At 42.9% G+C, this 15,594-nt stretch overlaps 1 protein-coding gene across 1 annotated transcript; it reads left to right on the forward strand.

Annotated features, from left to right (window-relative positions):
* The first annotated feature begins 6,104 nt into the window (after positions 1–6,104).
* Ndufb4 (NADH:ubiquinone oxidoreductase subunit B4) lies at positions 6,105–12,823 on the forward strand. Its single transcript, XM_027412706.2, has 3 exons — positions 6,105–6,330; positions 11,181–11,327; positions 12,708–12,823. Exons 1-3 carry the CDS (start codon positions 6,151–6,153, stop codon positions 12,768–12,770), a joined length of 390 nt encoding a protein of 129 aa, XP_027268507.1. The 5' UTR covers positions 6,105–6,150; the 3' UTR covers positions 12,771–12,823.
* The last annotated feature ends 2,771 nt before the right edge of the window (positions 12,824–15,594 follow it).

The raw sequence follows: 15,594 nt of genomic DNA on the forward strand, positions 1-15,594 counted from the left end.
ACAAAAGCACATTGGAAAGGAATCACGAACCTAAGTTTAAAACACAAAACTGAGCTAGATATGGTGGCACACACCTTCAATCCCAGCATTTCAGAGGCAGCAACAGAGGCAGCTGGATCTTTATGAATTCTAAGCTATCTGACCTATATAGCCAGCTACAGAACAGTGGTGTGTTACAGAGAGACCCCCTGACAAAAACCAAACAAACAAAACTATTAAGTCCTAGAAGGTCTGTATAGGAAAAAGATAAAATAGCCTCGGGTATAGCAATCACTGTTTTTATTAAATACAAGATGTTATACTTGAAAGAAATAACTGATGAGATAGATTCAATTTAATATAAATTTCTGATCTCCAAAAGGCTATTCCAAGAGAATAAGAAGACAGACCCAGAGCTGTGAGAAAGCATTTGAAAAAGAGATGTCAGTTATTTAGAATATACAAAATTATTAAAACTCAGCAAGAAAGCTCACAGTCTGATTCAAAATGGGCCATAGCAAAGGGAAGGTAGTGGGATGATGGGGTAGTGTGTGCTCACAGACATTCATATACCTGCATGAAAATGGCTTTGTGTAACTTAGTATAATATATTAAAAATAAAATTTAAAGCTGGGTCTAAACCCTTAACAGATATCTCACCAAAGAGGACACGAGGTGAAAAACAAAAACAAACAAACAAACAACAAAAAAAAAACAAGCAGATGAAAATGTCCTTCACCTCATGCCACCAGGAAAGTGCAAGTTAAAACAATGCACTGACCTCCATGCCCTCCACACACACTTATACTAGACCCTAACAACACTCAGTACCAGCAAGGGGCTGGACATCGGGAAAGCTCACTAATGACTGATGGGAAATGTGAAGTGGTATAGCCACATTGAAAGGCAGCTGGATAGCTTCTTACAAAACCAAACATATCCTTTCCACACAATACAGCACTGCCTGCAATTCCAGTGCTCTGAAAGTTAAGACAAGGGGTCCCTGGACCAGCAACATGGGTGAGTGCGAGGTTCACTTTGAAGAAGGTGGAGAGACTGGGGAAGACCTCCAAACATCAACCTCAGGCCTCTACATGAGTGTACATAGACTTGCATCCGAATACATGAGAAGACACATATGCACATTTATGCACAAACACTAATATACAAATAAGGGGTGAGGAGAAAGGACCTTGGGAAAACTGGATACAGTCCTACTTTTCCTTTTTTCAAATATGACCTTTTTCAAACAAGGGGGTGGAGAGGCAGCTCAGGGCCTAAGAGCACGTACTGCTTTTGCAGAGGACCCCAGAAAGGGTCTCAGCAGCCATGTGGGTATTTCTCAACCACCTCTAACTCCAACTCTAGGAGGTACGTATACACATAATTAAAATAAAATCTTAAATTATGCTCTTCAAATGAACACAATTTATTAGAATTGATATGTACTTACAAATACAATCCTAAAATATATTAAATATAAGCTAAATTCATTTCCAAAAACTATCAGGTTTTTCTCAAGGCTTCAATCTTATATTTTCCTCTCACTGTGTAGTTTAGGACTCCATCTTCAATAGGCTCTAGGGGACTTTTCCTAAATGCAAAAAGGAAAACCCATTAAACATAAGTTTTTATAAGAATCCTTCCAGGAAACCTACCACACCAATTGTGAATCTCCAAAAGGAAGAGCTTAGAAACTTGGTATTTTGGGTCAGAGTGGTCACAGAGGAGAACTATGAGAATCTCAAAACAGTACAGGCTATTTCTACTGCTCATGCAAACTAGATGGTAAGGCTCTGTTGTTGAAGATGAGCACATGTTTTGGTTGTAGGACAGAGAGCAATCAAGTTGGATCTGAGCTGGAAGCTTCCCTTCTCCTGGCCACTTTTCATGGTGCTGGAAGTTGCTGGAGGATAAAAATGTATCAACACCCTTACCCAGCTTGGACCTTGTATGCTACAATACTGACCCACTTGGCAATATGTGCCCACTGGTCACTACTGGGTTGACTGTTGTGGATTTGAGGTCTGGTGTTGTAAACCTAGTCAAAAGGTCATGACTTGGGGGAGTCAAGTGCCCTACTGAGGAAGCTACCACTGATGTTTTACTAAATGGATGTGATGTGCTTGTCAAAGTGCCTTCTCAATTCAATATTTATGTTTCTGCCCATAGTGTAGCTCTGTTCTCTCTCTCTCTCTTTTTCTCTCCCAACTCCCAGTGGGAGGTGGTTAATGTAGAGACTGGCAACTCATCAAAGTGCTGAGAATTAGTGATTGTTGAATGCTCATCACTAAACGGGACATCTTTATTACTCCTTCAGAGGCTCAAGAAGCAACTCAGAGGAGGGGGGCGGAAAGAATGTAAGAGATGGAAAAGGTCTAGAGTGGTGTGGAACACTGTCTTCTGGGCATGAAATGGCTACTGAACTCATGAGCTTACAGCAGCTGTGATTAACAGCACAAGGCCTGTAGAAGAATGGGTCCTTCAGCATTCTAGCACGGACTGGGGAAAGTCTCACGAGATCCTTTCTCTCCCTGAGGATTTATAGGTGGTCAGATATTGCTAGGGGAGGTTGGTCAACACATGAGGCCCAATTTCTCTCAGGTGAGCTAATGGCTGCTGAGGGAAGAGTAGATATTGTCTACCGTGATGTAGCCACTGGTAGGTTGTCCATGCTCTTCTAAATCACCCCTCCTCCATACTCCTGAAACAACCGTAAATTAAACTCACTGGGTCACCAATAACAAAGACATGAAAGTAGATGGGAAATGAGTTGGGAAGAAGACAAGAATCAGTGGGAATAGAAGGGGGACATAAGACAGTAATGGTGGGTGAATAGGATCAAAATACATTATATTACATGTATAAAAACATTTCAGTGAAACCCATTATTGTATATAATTAATGTTAACAGAGAAACTGAAAGGGCATCCCATTATTATTCCAGTGGCAATAACCAGTATTTGAGGAACTGAAATAAAACAGAATAGCATCTGATACACAATAAACACTCAGTGAAGTGAGAGTGCCCATAAAACAAAACAGAACTCCATGCCTTTAGCAATCATCTTGAGTCATGTTTATGATAACTAAAAAGCATGGGAATAACCATTGAATCACATGCAAATATTTCACTTTAATAAACCCCCCTCTCATACATACACACACACACACACACACACACACACACACACACACACCCTTTTAGTGCTGTAAGATGGCTGTATGTATTGTACTTACACACTCCCTGCATTTCCTTATTCCTTTTATCTTCCTCACTTCCCACATCAATGTCTTGGTGGGGAGGGATGTAAATGTTATCTATGCAGTATTTAGATTTTACATCCTGAACCTGATTTTCATACTGCCTTATTTTTCTTCTGTTTAAAAACATCATTGAGAACCCCTTTTTCTCTCTCCCCCTTCTTTCCCTCCCCCTTTAAATCGAGTGGAAATGATTTTTTTCTACTCCCCTGAAAGCTGCTTTCTCATGAGTCAATTTTGCTTTATACTCATTTGGATACAGGACTACTTTGCAAATACTATTCTGTCTGTTCTCTGCATGATTATCAGCTACTGGGGAAAAAAAAATAACAAGGACCCAGCTTCTATTTCTTGTGTAGTTTTTCTACTAAGCCTAGAAGACTGACTGAGACTGAATGGTGTAAGATGCGCTTCATACAGGGGTGCTTAATAAATATTTTAAAACAGTATTAAAGTGTTGAATAAATTTGACAGCAGTGCTGTTGCTCATCACTTCAGTGCCAACATTTTCTAGGTCCTGCCTCTGCCTAGCAACCATTTCCCCCACATACCTACATGTCCCCAGAAGGTTCAGCCAGACTGAAGCTTTTTTTTATCCAAATTTCCTTGCTGGATTTATGTGGTATTGTTTCCATTGTTGCCTCCTGAGGAGTGTTTTATGGGTACCTAAATGCCCTGCTGTGTGCTTTGAAGATGCTTTCTTCCCTTAGTGATAGTGTGTATGGGTGGGGTGGGGAGGGAGGGGTGTGGGGGGGCCAGGGAGGAATGCTGAAAGCTACATGTGTTACCTTCATTTACTCTTCAAATCATCTTTTCTTTTTTATTCTCTTGAAGCAGAGGTTTGTGGTATATACCCCAGAATGGCATTGAGTGCAAATCTGCTTCTGCCTCCCAAATCTTGGGATTGTGAGTTTGCCCTTGAATCCTGTTGTGTACTTTCCTATCTGTAAGGATGGATGCCTTTCGTTTTCAGCACTCGAGCAGTGCTAAGGATTTAAGAGTTTTTAGCCCTTTTAACTAAGCTATTTCTTCAGAAGTTTCGTTCTTCATCATTTTCTGATTGACTACAGTTGGTTACACCCTGTAACACCAGTCTCCTATTAAACAGAGTCTCACATCTACAAAATATAAGCTTACACTTAGGTGATGAAGAACCAGTCTGCCTCCATTTTAGGTTTAAAAGTCATCTTACAGTAAAGACAAACTGCGTTCATTCCTGTTTATGATTAAACCTGTTTCTCAATGATTGGACTATGCCCCACCTGTAACCTTAAGGGCAAATAGGTTCTATACTGCCTATTCCAGGAATGTCAATCATGCCTTTGTTTCAAAAAGTTAATAACCATCTTGCAACCCTACCTTTGCTTCAAAAGGGCTGCTATGACTATCTTGTTATGACTGTTGTGCCCAAATTCTGAACTCCCAAATCACCAAGAGGCCCATTTCAATACAAAAGTAATGAGTCTTTTATTGCAGGTTTTTTTTTTTTTTTGGTTTTTCGAGACAGGGTTTCTCTGTGTAGGTTCGGATCCTATCCTGGCACTCGATCTGGAAAGCTGGCTGGCCTGGAGCTCACAGAGATCCGTCTGCCTCTGCCTCCCGAGTGCTGGGATTAAAGGCGTGCACCACCAATATTGCAGTTAATGAGCTAATCCCATTAGCTCAGACTTTTCATCCATTCATCATGGGGGGGGGAGACCCCAAGAAACCATGGAACAAAGATCTTATAGGAGAGGGTAAGGGGAGTGTCTAGGGGTACACACAGGCTCAGGATTGGTGCACCTCCAGGCTTGGAGGACCTGCCTTGTGTTGATTGGTTAACTGTTTGTTATGGCCTATAGGACCACCCAGGGCAGTTGCTATGCTCTGTACATCACTGCAATGTACTTGTCTGTAAAGTATACCCAGAGCCATAAAGCACAGCCCTGCTAGCTAACTTCTGATTGGTTCCTTGCCACGAGGCATGCATCTGACCTCCTAGTGACCAAGGCAAGGTCAGGCAAGCTCGTGTTAGACTGTCATGGCAGCCAAAACGGGGTGCTGGTCCCTTCAATGACTACCTTTTGTTACAAACACCTTGCAAAGAGGTCGTTATAACTTGTTATGCTTATGTTCTCCTCCTATAACTCTGCCTATTTTGCCCACCAAATCCCCCATTTGGAAACCCCCTACCCATTCACCCCCAGGCTATAAAAACCTTGTCTTCCTCACATCAATGCTGACCTCTCAAACCCCATCTTAGGAGATGGCAGCTCCTGTTTAAGAAGAACAAGACATGCTTTCATTGTTTGCTTTAATTTGGCCCTGAGGATTTGGATCAGTGGTCTTTCTCCTCCCATCTTTGAGATTAACAGTGGACTGGCCCTAATGTGGTAACCTGCAAAATAAAAGTTCATTGTCCTTTGGGGGGGTGCGGGGAGCTACGGAATATAAGCACTTTGCATTTTTCATTGTTTCATTTAAACCCCACAACTCCACAGTGTCAAGGTCATTTCTCCTGGATAAGAAAAAGGAAACTAAGGAGACACCAAATGACCTTCTCCAAGGTCGCCCAGTTTGGACGAACCCACACTGCACGGCAGGACTTCAGGAGCAACAGCCAGTCCAGTTTCGTCTAGACTGCTCAATCAGGAAATCATCTCTGCAAGCAAGGAGAAGCACAGAGGGAAACAACTGTCAAACTCAGACAAGACGCCAGAGGCGAGTAGACAACAGCGCGCACGCGCACAATACGGATGCAGAGGGGCGTGGAGGAAGGCCCCGCCCCATCTCAAACTCCACCCCTCTCCCTCCCTTCCTGCCAGCTCGCGCGACCGCGTGCGCAGGCGCATTTCCTGAGTCTGAAGGTCAAACTGAAGCGGGCAGCCCTCATAACCGCGCAGGCGCAGATGTGTGCCGGGAGCCAAGATGGCGGATTCCAAGTATAAGCCTGCGCCCCTGGCGACACTCCCCAGTACCCTCGACCCAGCCGAATATGACTTGTCTCCGGAGACCCGAAAGGCTCAGATCGAGCGTTTGAGCATAAGGGCCAGGCTTAAACGGGAATATCTGCTTCAGTACAACGACCCCAAACGCCAAACGCACATCGTGAGTGGGGCCGGGCGGGACAGTGGGCCGCGGCAGCGGCAGCGGCACCTCGCGCGGGCACGCGCGGGGCCGCCCAGCTCCAATCCAAATGCTGGACACGGGCCCCTAGCCACACAGCTCTTGTCCCTTTGACCTCGGCCGTAGGCTCAGTGGTCAACAGGATGGGGCTCGGGCTGCAAACCCAGCTGGCCTTTCATCCTGGCTTGACGACTTCCCTCCTGACCTGGAGCAAGTTGTTAAACTGCATAGCCTCGGCTTTCTTGTCTGAAACTTGGTTATAATACGGTCCTTCTTTTCTTCTGAGGCAGAGTAGCACGTGATTGGTCTAGCCCAGTGTCTTCCTTGTAAAGGGCTTGCTCAGGTCTAGTCCTTGCAACTGTGCAGCGTAAACTCCCAAGGACAGTCACTGCTCTCTCATGGGAATGTAAGGTTTGTTCACATTAAGTGCATTATAGAACCTAAAGTTTAATGAAGCATTTTGGCTTTGGGATCAGACCACATGACATCATATACTGACAAACCATGACCCCCTGGGAAATTTATGTAATCTCTCTTAAAACATAGCTTTTTAATGTTCTCCTGTAAATGGTGTGCATTAGACATAGAGTTGTGAAATCAAATGAGAAAGTGTGTAGCATGCCAGTAAACTGGTATTTTAACAAGTGTGCTTTTAGACAATTTCCTCTGTAAATGTTCTCTAAATATCTCAAATGAAGACATTCCAACAATTGTATATCCATTCTCTGAAATTTTGGAAGTTAGGAGAACAGCCAAGGGAAGTTACACTAGGTGACCAGATACAGTACTAAGTCTTGTTTTGTTTTTCTTCTAAAGACATCAGAACTCCAGGTTTCCCAGCCACAGCTCTGAATACTGGGATTGTTGCCCCTTCCTTGTAAAGCCATACCTGGCCTGAAAGACATTTCCTTTTTTAATTTATATGTCACAACTCGTCTTTGAATTAAGCTGTGTTGCTCTCTTGTTGGCTTTCTAGATGAGAAGACAGTATGGTCAGGATATATTGCTCATACAGATAAACCCAGTAGCAGGTCCCAGTGCTCAGTTTGAGCCCTGGTTTGTGTAGTCTTCTACCCAGTTGGATATAGTATCTCCAACCAGATCTTTGTTTACAGAGTGGAAGAGATACGTCTGTTCTAAACTGTACACATAGTTGCTTTTGATCTGCTAGATAGTATGCTGTAATTTTCATTATTATTTATTTTCAGACAGGGTCTCTATATCCCTGGCTATCCTGGAACTCACTCTGTAGACCAAGTTGGCCTTGAACTCACAGAGATCCATCTGCCTCCTGAGTGCTGACATTAAAGGTGTGCTCCACAACATTTGGTCTGTTTGTTTGTTGAATCTTTAAGTAAATGGAATAAGGCCTCAATCAGGTTTCGATCCCCAGTCACCTGTCTTTTAATCTCTGCAATCCAGGGCAGTTTCCATTTCTCATCTGTAGCAGAGTTATTAACCCCTGCCTCTTTAGCTGTTTGTTCCATTAATTGTTTGCCAGCCAATACAATTGAATCCCTTTGTCTAATCTTTAGGAATGACTGATTTGCTCAGAAATAATTGCTCAATATCTATTATGAGACTATTTGAGATGATAAGGTAAGAGTACAAAGCCAGCTAAAGTCCCTCTCCTTGTAGAGCCAGCTGTCTCTCTAGTGGGGGTGGCAAATAGAAGAACTCTAAATCTTTTAGTATATGAAATAGTGTTAAATGATAGAAAAAGGAAGAGCGGGATTAGCAGTGTGTGTAACAGGGAAGGAAGCACCTGTTTGGAACATGGCATTGGGTGTTTTGTTTTTGTTTGTTTTGTGGTCTCACATGGTAGAGAAATGCTGTACCTCTGAGCTACAGTCCCAGCCTTGGAGCCTGACATTTAAGTAAAGATCTGAAAGAAGTGAACCAAAGGAATTAGCTTAGGGAGGAAAATAGCATGCTGGCTAGAGGAGACTGTACATATAAGGGCACGAGTGTGCTTGGCAGCTTTAGCATATTTCAGAATGTACCAGAGAGCTAATTCACAATATAGTAGGCATCCTAGAACCCTGGAGGCTGAGCCAAGTCTCTCTCTCTCTCTCTCTCTCTCTCTCTCTCTCTCTCTCTCTCTCTCTCACACACACACACACACACACACACACACACACACACACACACACAAAACACGTTTTTGAAGAGGCCATTGTGGATAAAATAGGGAAAGTCAAGGGCAGAATGACAAAACAATGAGGTTAAAGAAGCTCCTGGGACCTGATCACACAAGACCTGTATGGCAATGTAAAGATTTTTATTGCGGAGGGAGTCATGTAATGGAGACTTCCAGCTTAACCAAATCTGTTTCCTCAAGGATTGTCTTCCAGGGGGTGAGGGCAGAGAAATGATCTAGGAGGCTTTTACCACAGTTATATCTCTTAGTTAACAGTTGCTGTGACAGTAGTTGTGGAGGTGGCAAGAAGTGGCAAGTAGTGGATAGGTGTTAAGAGTAGATCTAGCCAGGTTCAATGTCAGGTGGAAGTGGTGTATGAGAAAAAGAGTTAAGGACAACTCCCAAGGCCAACAGAGTTCCTTTTACTGGAAGAGCCTGAGAGGAACAAGTGTGGTGCATTGAAAAGGAATATTGACAGATCGGTTTGGGGGTACTTTTGGGGTACCTGTTAGATGCTTATGTCCATGCCACGGTGGTTAGATGTTGAGTTGAACATGGAGGTCTAAGGCTAGAGGAAAATGTTGGTAGCCATCAGTCTATAAAGGCTTAAAGTCAATGGACTAGTTGACTTTTATGGACACTGAGTGGTGTCATGGAAAGTTGCCCTTCCCCTATTTACTTCATTTATTTGTATGAGTATTTTGTCTGCAGTTTTGTATGTGTACCATGTAAATGCCTGATGTCAGAGGAGGCCTGAAATCGACATTGGGTCATTTGGAACTAGAGTTAGGGATGGCTGTGAGCTACCATGTTGGTGCTGGGAACTGAACCCGGGTCCTCTTCAAGAGTAACAACTAACTACTCAGCCACTGAGCCATCTCTCCAGCCTCTTTCTTGTGGTTTTGATTTTGAAGTTATTGGTACTTTTGTGCAATGAGATTTCTGTATCTGGGGAGTGGTGCGTGACTGGCAGATTGAGAAATCTCACTGTGTGGCCTTCAGATACATTCTCTAGCAGAAAAGCAAATCTGTTGATCCTTTCATCATCTGGCCTTACTCGCTACTATTCTAGGGAATAATAAACAGCACTGCAAAACCCTTCTGTCTTAGTGTGAAGTGACAACAGTAGTCGTTTCTAGAGCAGCAGAAGGCTTTTCTTTTCTTTTCTTTTTTTTTTTTTTTTTTTTTTTTTTTTTTTTTTTTTTTTTTTTTTTTTGAGACAGGGTTTCTCTGTATAGCTTTGGAGCCTATCCTGGCACTCGCTCTGGAGACCAGGCTGGCCTCGAACTCACAGACATCCGCCTGCCTCTGCATCATGAGTGCTGGGATTAAAGATGTGCGCCACCAACGCCTGGCAGCAGAAGGCATTTTTAAGACTTTTCTAACCTATCACCTACACGGTTGAGGATTTCAACTATTGAAAGGCTGGAAGCGTCTCCACTCAAGGTTGCTTTTACCTTTGAGCTGCAGCTGGTCACCTCAGGGTCAAATTGCTGTATTCAGTATAGTTTGAAATGTAAATGTGGAACTTATTTTAGTCCTGCCAATCATGTCTCTGTGGTGTTCCGTTAGCACCTTCGGTGTTCACGCTGCATACTGAAGACTAAAGCTGATTTTATTTGCTTATTTTAATTTGTCAGTTAATTGGAGAGAATAATTTTGCAAAATCACTTGGGGATTTAGCTAATTAACTTTAATTATGTGTTTGGGGGTAGATTTGCTATTCTTAGGAAATTATTTTAGTATAAATATGTTACATTATTTTTTTCTTAACCAATATAAACTGATTTTTTTTTTGACAACTTTGACCTTTTTTTTTTAAATAGTGTGGAATGTCATAGTTTGTTTTTCAAACATCAGCCAAGTTAGTTTAGATACTTACAGTTTATGGTAAAAGGTATAGCTCAGTGGTAGAGTTCATGCCTTGATTTGATCTCAGAGCCAAAAGAAAGCAAAAGCATATAGCTCAGGGTAAGGCTGCTTTTGTCTTCCTGCAACTGACGAAGCCAGGAAAGGCCCATGGGACACATCAGAAAGAGTCCTAGAAGCAAAATAGGAAGCTTGATAGAGCTGCTGAGGTCTCTTTTCACCAGGGATGTGATGTGGTTCTGATGGCCACTTCCAAGAACCAGAATAAAGATAAGGGTAAGTCTGAGAGGAATTCGTGGAAGTGAAGGGGGTAGGGGGCTTCTCTGCCAGTTTAAAGTTAGGCGTCTTAGATCCTAAGTACACAGAAAGCTAGCTGGGGGTAGAAGAATGTTTAAATTGATTTAAACAGGTTCATTAGACAGTTATGACTGCACATGGTAATGCACACCCATGACCCCAGCACTTAGGAAGCTGAGGCATGGGAGGACTGTTGTAGTGTTGACTTGGACTATAAGTCGGCCAGGGCTACAAGACAAGACCTTGTCTCATAAAAACCAAAATCAAAAAGGAAAAGGAAAAAAGAGGGAGAAGAGAAAGAAAAAAAAAAGTTTTTGAGTACTAGAAACCAGTCGGTGGGATCGGTGGCACAACCCTGTAATCCCTCTTGAGGGGTAGAGGTCAGAAAGGCAGAGTTGAAGGTCTGAGAGAGTTACCCTGGAGAACAAAAGACATCCTCGTGCTCCTTCACAACAGCCTGATGAATCTCTTCTTCAACATGTCCTCCTAAGGTTTACAAGTCATTCTTTGTTTGTATTGATTTCAGGAAGATCCTGCCTTGATTCGCTGGACCTATGCAAAATCAACAAGTGTTTATCCCAATTTCAGACCCACTCCCAAGAACTCACTTATAGGAGCCTTGGCAGCTTTTGGGCCCCTCATCTTCTGGTATTACGTTTTCAAAACAGACAGGGTAAGTATTTGGCCCAGGTGTTTAATATCAGTGTGAGAGGTCCCTCTAGGTATCAGCTGCCATTCAGTGTTGTGATGATTGCTCCCAAGCCCCTCCCATCTGAACAGTCCTTTCCCTTTCTGTCTTGTATCTTCATTCCTTTCAGGAAGAATTGGGGGTTTCCATTTGATTTGATACTTTGTTAAAAAACAAAAAACAAACAAACAAAAAAACCCATGGCAGCCTATGGGTCTTCCAGGTTTTAATTCAATGTTTACTCTGCCATTTAAAAAAAAAAAGTCATAGAATAGGAAATTAGGGTTTAAGTTGGTGAACCCTTTTTTGTTTCTTCCAGATACTATAAGGAAATTATAGTGTAGTTATTAGGCAAATTAATACCATAATAACTTTTTTAAAGTTAATTTTCTCCTTAGAGGGTAGGTAGAAACTTTTACTAAGACAGGATTGAAAAGGTCTTACCGTGTCGTCCAGGACAGCCTAATTTTAGGACTTTTGTCTCAGCCTCCTGAGCATTGGGATTTCAGAAATTAGTCACCATGTCTGCCTTAAAACTAGCCATTTTTGTGGTTTACTTCAGATAGCCTGGTAACGTTCTTTAGTTTTGTTGGAGTATTTTTTAGAGATGATGTTTATTGCTCCAGGGTTAACAGAACATATGGATTACTTAGCATGCTATCTGCGGCTGAGTTCTTTATGGAGGTTACTTTTCAAACATACTAAACCTTAACAACAGAAGCAGAAGTAGCCCAGAAGTAGCCTGTCAGTCACTGTCATCAGAGGCCTGCCTGCATGGTCACAGAGACGGCTGCTCCATTCTTGGTTCCTGGCACGGTCCCAGGACTTGTGCAGCCATCTAGCCTGGAGGCCACTCATCTGTGTCCATCAGCAGCCCGACACATTTCTATCAGAGCTCTTATCTTTTGATTGGCAAATCAGCTGTGCTTTTTCCAGAACTTGTTTACATTTGCTCTCCTGTCTACTTTTGAAGCTGGCATGGTAGCTCATACCTGTAATCTCAACCCTGGGAAGACTGAGGCAAGAGGATCACCATGAGTTTGAGGCCGGTTGGGCTATTGACTGAGTTCCAGGCTAGCCTGAGCTATAGGGTAGGATTCTGCCTCAAAACAAAACAAAAACAATGTGTGCTTTAGAATGGGGCAATTCCTTTCTCATCATTAAAAACAGCTAATGTGCTTTTGAATGGCAGTATTACTGTCCTAACTTTAGCTTCTTATTACTTCCTTAGAGTTCTTGGGCTTTAGGGGATGGCATTACAATTAAATTTTGAGACTTTTTCTTCCTGATTTGCAGTTATTCCATGGCCATGCCAGAATGCATTGCTTTTTAATGTTTTGTCTCTTTTTGTTTGATTCTGTACAGGACAGACAGGAAAAACTTATCCAGGAAGGAAAACTGGACCGAACATTTAAGCTGTCATATTAAATTTGGCAAGGATGACTATTCTTGCATAAATAAATCTTCTATTAGTCACTGAACAGTTTCTTTTATTCTTGGATTTATTGTTGAAGCATGTTAAGACCTTAAAAAATGGAAGCAAAGGTGGCTTGTGCTGGGAACCTGTGTCTCAGAAAGGTGGCCACTGTTTGCTGGATGTGGTAGAAGCTCCTTTCCAGGAGCCCAGAACAGTGAAGAAACCTTTTTTTAACTCATTTAATCTGTCATTCAGCAAATGAGTGTAAACCATGGCCAGTTGATACATGTGCTGAGGGTCCAGTGGTGGGAGAGCCGGAGCACACGGCCCTGAGGACTCACTGAGCAGCTGAGTACTCAGTGCCTGGGACTCTAGTACCTACGTCTTTGTGGCTCCAGCCTTGTTGGTAAGCACAGCAGAAGGTGACGATGTGGAACATGTAACAGAGACATGGGAAAATGAAGTGCTGATAAGGAAGTAGTTCTCTTTGAGAAGTTCTGGGAGATGGCATTAGACTTGGTCTCTGAAGATCCCAAGGCTGACAGGCCTAGCAGGAACATGAAAGGGCAAGGCCTGCTGGGTTTATCTGACTGGGCTGCCTCTGGAGTAAGAAAGTGAGGGTAGAGGTCATGCTGAGGAATAGAAGGATAACAGCTAAGGGCATAGGCTAGAAATCCAGCCTGGGATGAAGGCTAGCTGGGATTTAGCAGCTAGAACTCTGACTTCCAATTTCTTTTTATAGCATGGAGATAGTAATGCCTTTCAACTCGTAGAGCCATGGAGATAAAAAAGAAATAGTACTAACCAATAAAAAAACCCACTATGCTTTGTAGTTCAGTTTTGAAACAGTACAATAACAATTTCATCCACAAAGAATCAAATTGTGAGCCCTGGGTGAACAGCATGCTTTCTGGGCTGATTTCCACAAGTGTCTTTGGTCTTAACTTTGAAAGCATATGCAACTAATCTCTCATTTGTTCCTAGCATTAGCCCTAGTTGTCAGTTAGCAAAGCCTGGAAGGCTTTGTATGTAAATAGTTTATGTTGGGATCTAAGAGAGCCTGGGAAGAGTGAAATGTAGGGAGGGAGGAAGTCTGTCACTCTGTGCTAGTGACTTCTTGGGTTCCCATTGCATTCTGAAGACATCTGTAGAATGTACATAGAATTTCTCCTTAAAACATGAGAAAAGCAAGTATGCTATCTCCAGTGATCAAGAGTTAACCAGACAATTACCTGTGTACATCCCAGCATGGGCATTCCTTACCCGTCTGACTGGGTCCATTAGGAGGAAGGCACTTAGGCAAAAGGTAGGTGTGGTATGTTGCTGAGCCACTTATTAGCACAGCAATAGGACGGAGAAGGTGGACTGAGGAGGTGAAGCAGGCATGAGTGTACCATTTCTTCATCTGTATCATGCAGATCTTCAGTCCATACACATTAATTAACAAGATCTTCAAGGTGATGGCTACATAACAGCCTACAAAACAGTATAGGAGGAGTAGAGGAGCAAGCTGAGGGCCACACTACTACAGCTGGCCTGGGGGATGTAGCTGGTGATCCCCATCTCAGCCATGCTTTCTAGATGGTCCTTCATTGGCCATCAGTTGAGATGTAGATTGTTTGACTGATGGAGTCACCACCACCTTCATTTTTAAAGGCAGTTTTAGTTATTCTAGCATTGCCATAGCAATCACATATTTACCGTTACTTTGGGCATGGAAGTACCCAGATATTCTAGTGAATGCCCTGGGCTCCAGACATAACCCTTGCCCTCAATTGTATAGCAGTGACACTATCCCATTGTAATCAGTATCCGTGCTGCCTATCACAGATGGGCTGCCAAAGAGCAAAGCTGCTTGGTTGTCTCCCAGGTACAAAAACTCAAATGACCTGGATATAGTTGAGGTATCTGTCAGATTACAATTTCCCTGGTGGAAGGCTCCTCCCCTTTCCCCACAGTGAATTGGGATATCCTGTTCATCAAAACGTAAGTTGCAGCAGTGAGATGGCTTGGGGTAAAGGCTCTTGCCATCAAGACTGATGATGTAACCCACATTGTGGAAGGAGAGAACTGAGTCCTACAGAATTTCCTCTGGTCTCTATATGTGTGATACAACCTTCTCCAAACACACAAATATATGTAAAACAAAAACCTAAATGTGGGTGTCAGGGATGTAGCTCAGCGGTAGACTGCTTGGCCAGCATATGTTTGGGTTCTGGTTTTGATACCTAGCTCTGGGAAAATAAAAGTAAACCCAGTATTTGTAGGGAAAGAAAGCACATGTCTCATCTCACCAGTTAATCACTAGGAGGGCAAAAAGGACCAGTCCTATTGTTGGTCCTGCCACTCATGAAGTCTAGCTGCAGCATTCTTTATGACCATTGGTTCATCGCATTGACTACATGATAAGCCCTGTGCTTCAACATTTTGGGATGCTATCAGCAAGCTGATGCTGTAGCTAACCTTTAATAGCCTTTGCTGCTGTTCACTTATATCCCAGAGCTATTAATGCCTACCTTGCCACACACCTCAGTGCTTCTAACCGCAGATCACGCTGAGCGGCCCTGTTTGCATAGATTTGGATTTATAGTGATAACTAGCTGCTTTTGGAGCAGAACTGTTCGCTGTTGCAGAAGTATCACCATGCTCGAGAGCCTTAGGAATCTTCATTGCAGTTATTGTCAGGGTCCTGCAGACAACCCCAAGCTTCACTCTTACATGCCATAGGTACCTAGGATACTGGCTCAATTGTGTTAGAGACATAATTGGCAGCATTGACAGCTGCTGGCCCTGTGGCCTAAATCTACTGCAGAGCTCCCGCTGGGCTCCATTCAG

The sequence above is a fragment of the Cricetulus griseus genome, chromosome 4 (genome assembly GCF_003668045.3).
Source record: "Cricetulus griseus strain 17A/GY chromosome 4, alternate assembly CriGri-PICRH-1.0, whole genome shotgun sequence".
Classification (NCBI taxonomy): Eukaryota; Metazoa; Chordata; class Mammalia; order Rodentia; family Cricetidae; genus Cricetulus; species Cricetulus griseus.

What these genes read in the sequence shown, in the direction of transcription:
- Ndufb4 (XM_027412706.2), top strand. Translation starts at nt 6,151, where the DNA reads ATGGCGGATTCCAAGTATAAGCCTGCGCCCCTGGCGACACTCCCCAGT. An exon ending in CCAAACGCCAAACGCACATC is followed by an intron (nt 6,331 to 11,180) that starts GTGAGTGGGGCC and finishes TATTGATTTCAG; the next exon opens with GAAGATCCTGCCTTGATTCG. An exon ending in ACGTTTTCAAAACAGACAGG is followed by an intron (nt 11,328 to 12,707) that starts GTAAGTATTTGG and finishes GATTCTGTACAG; the next exon opens with GACAGACAGGAAAAACTTAT.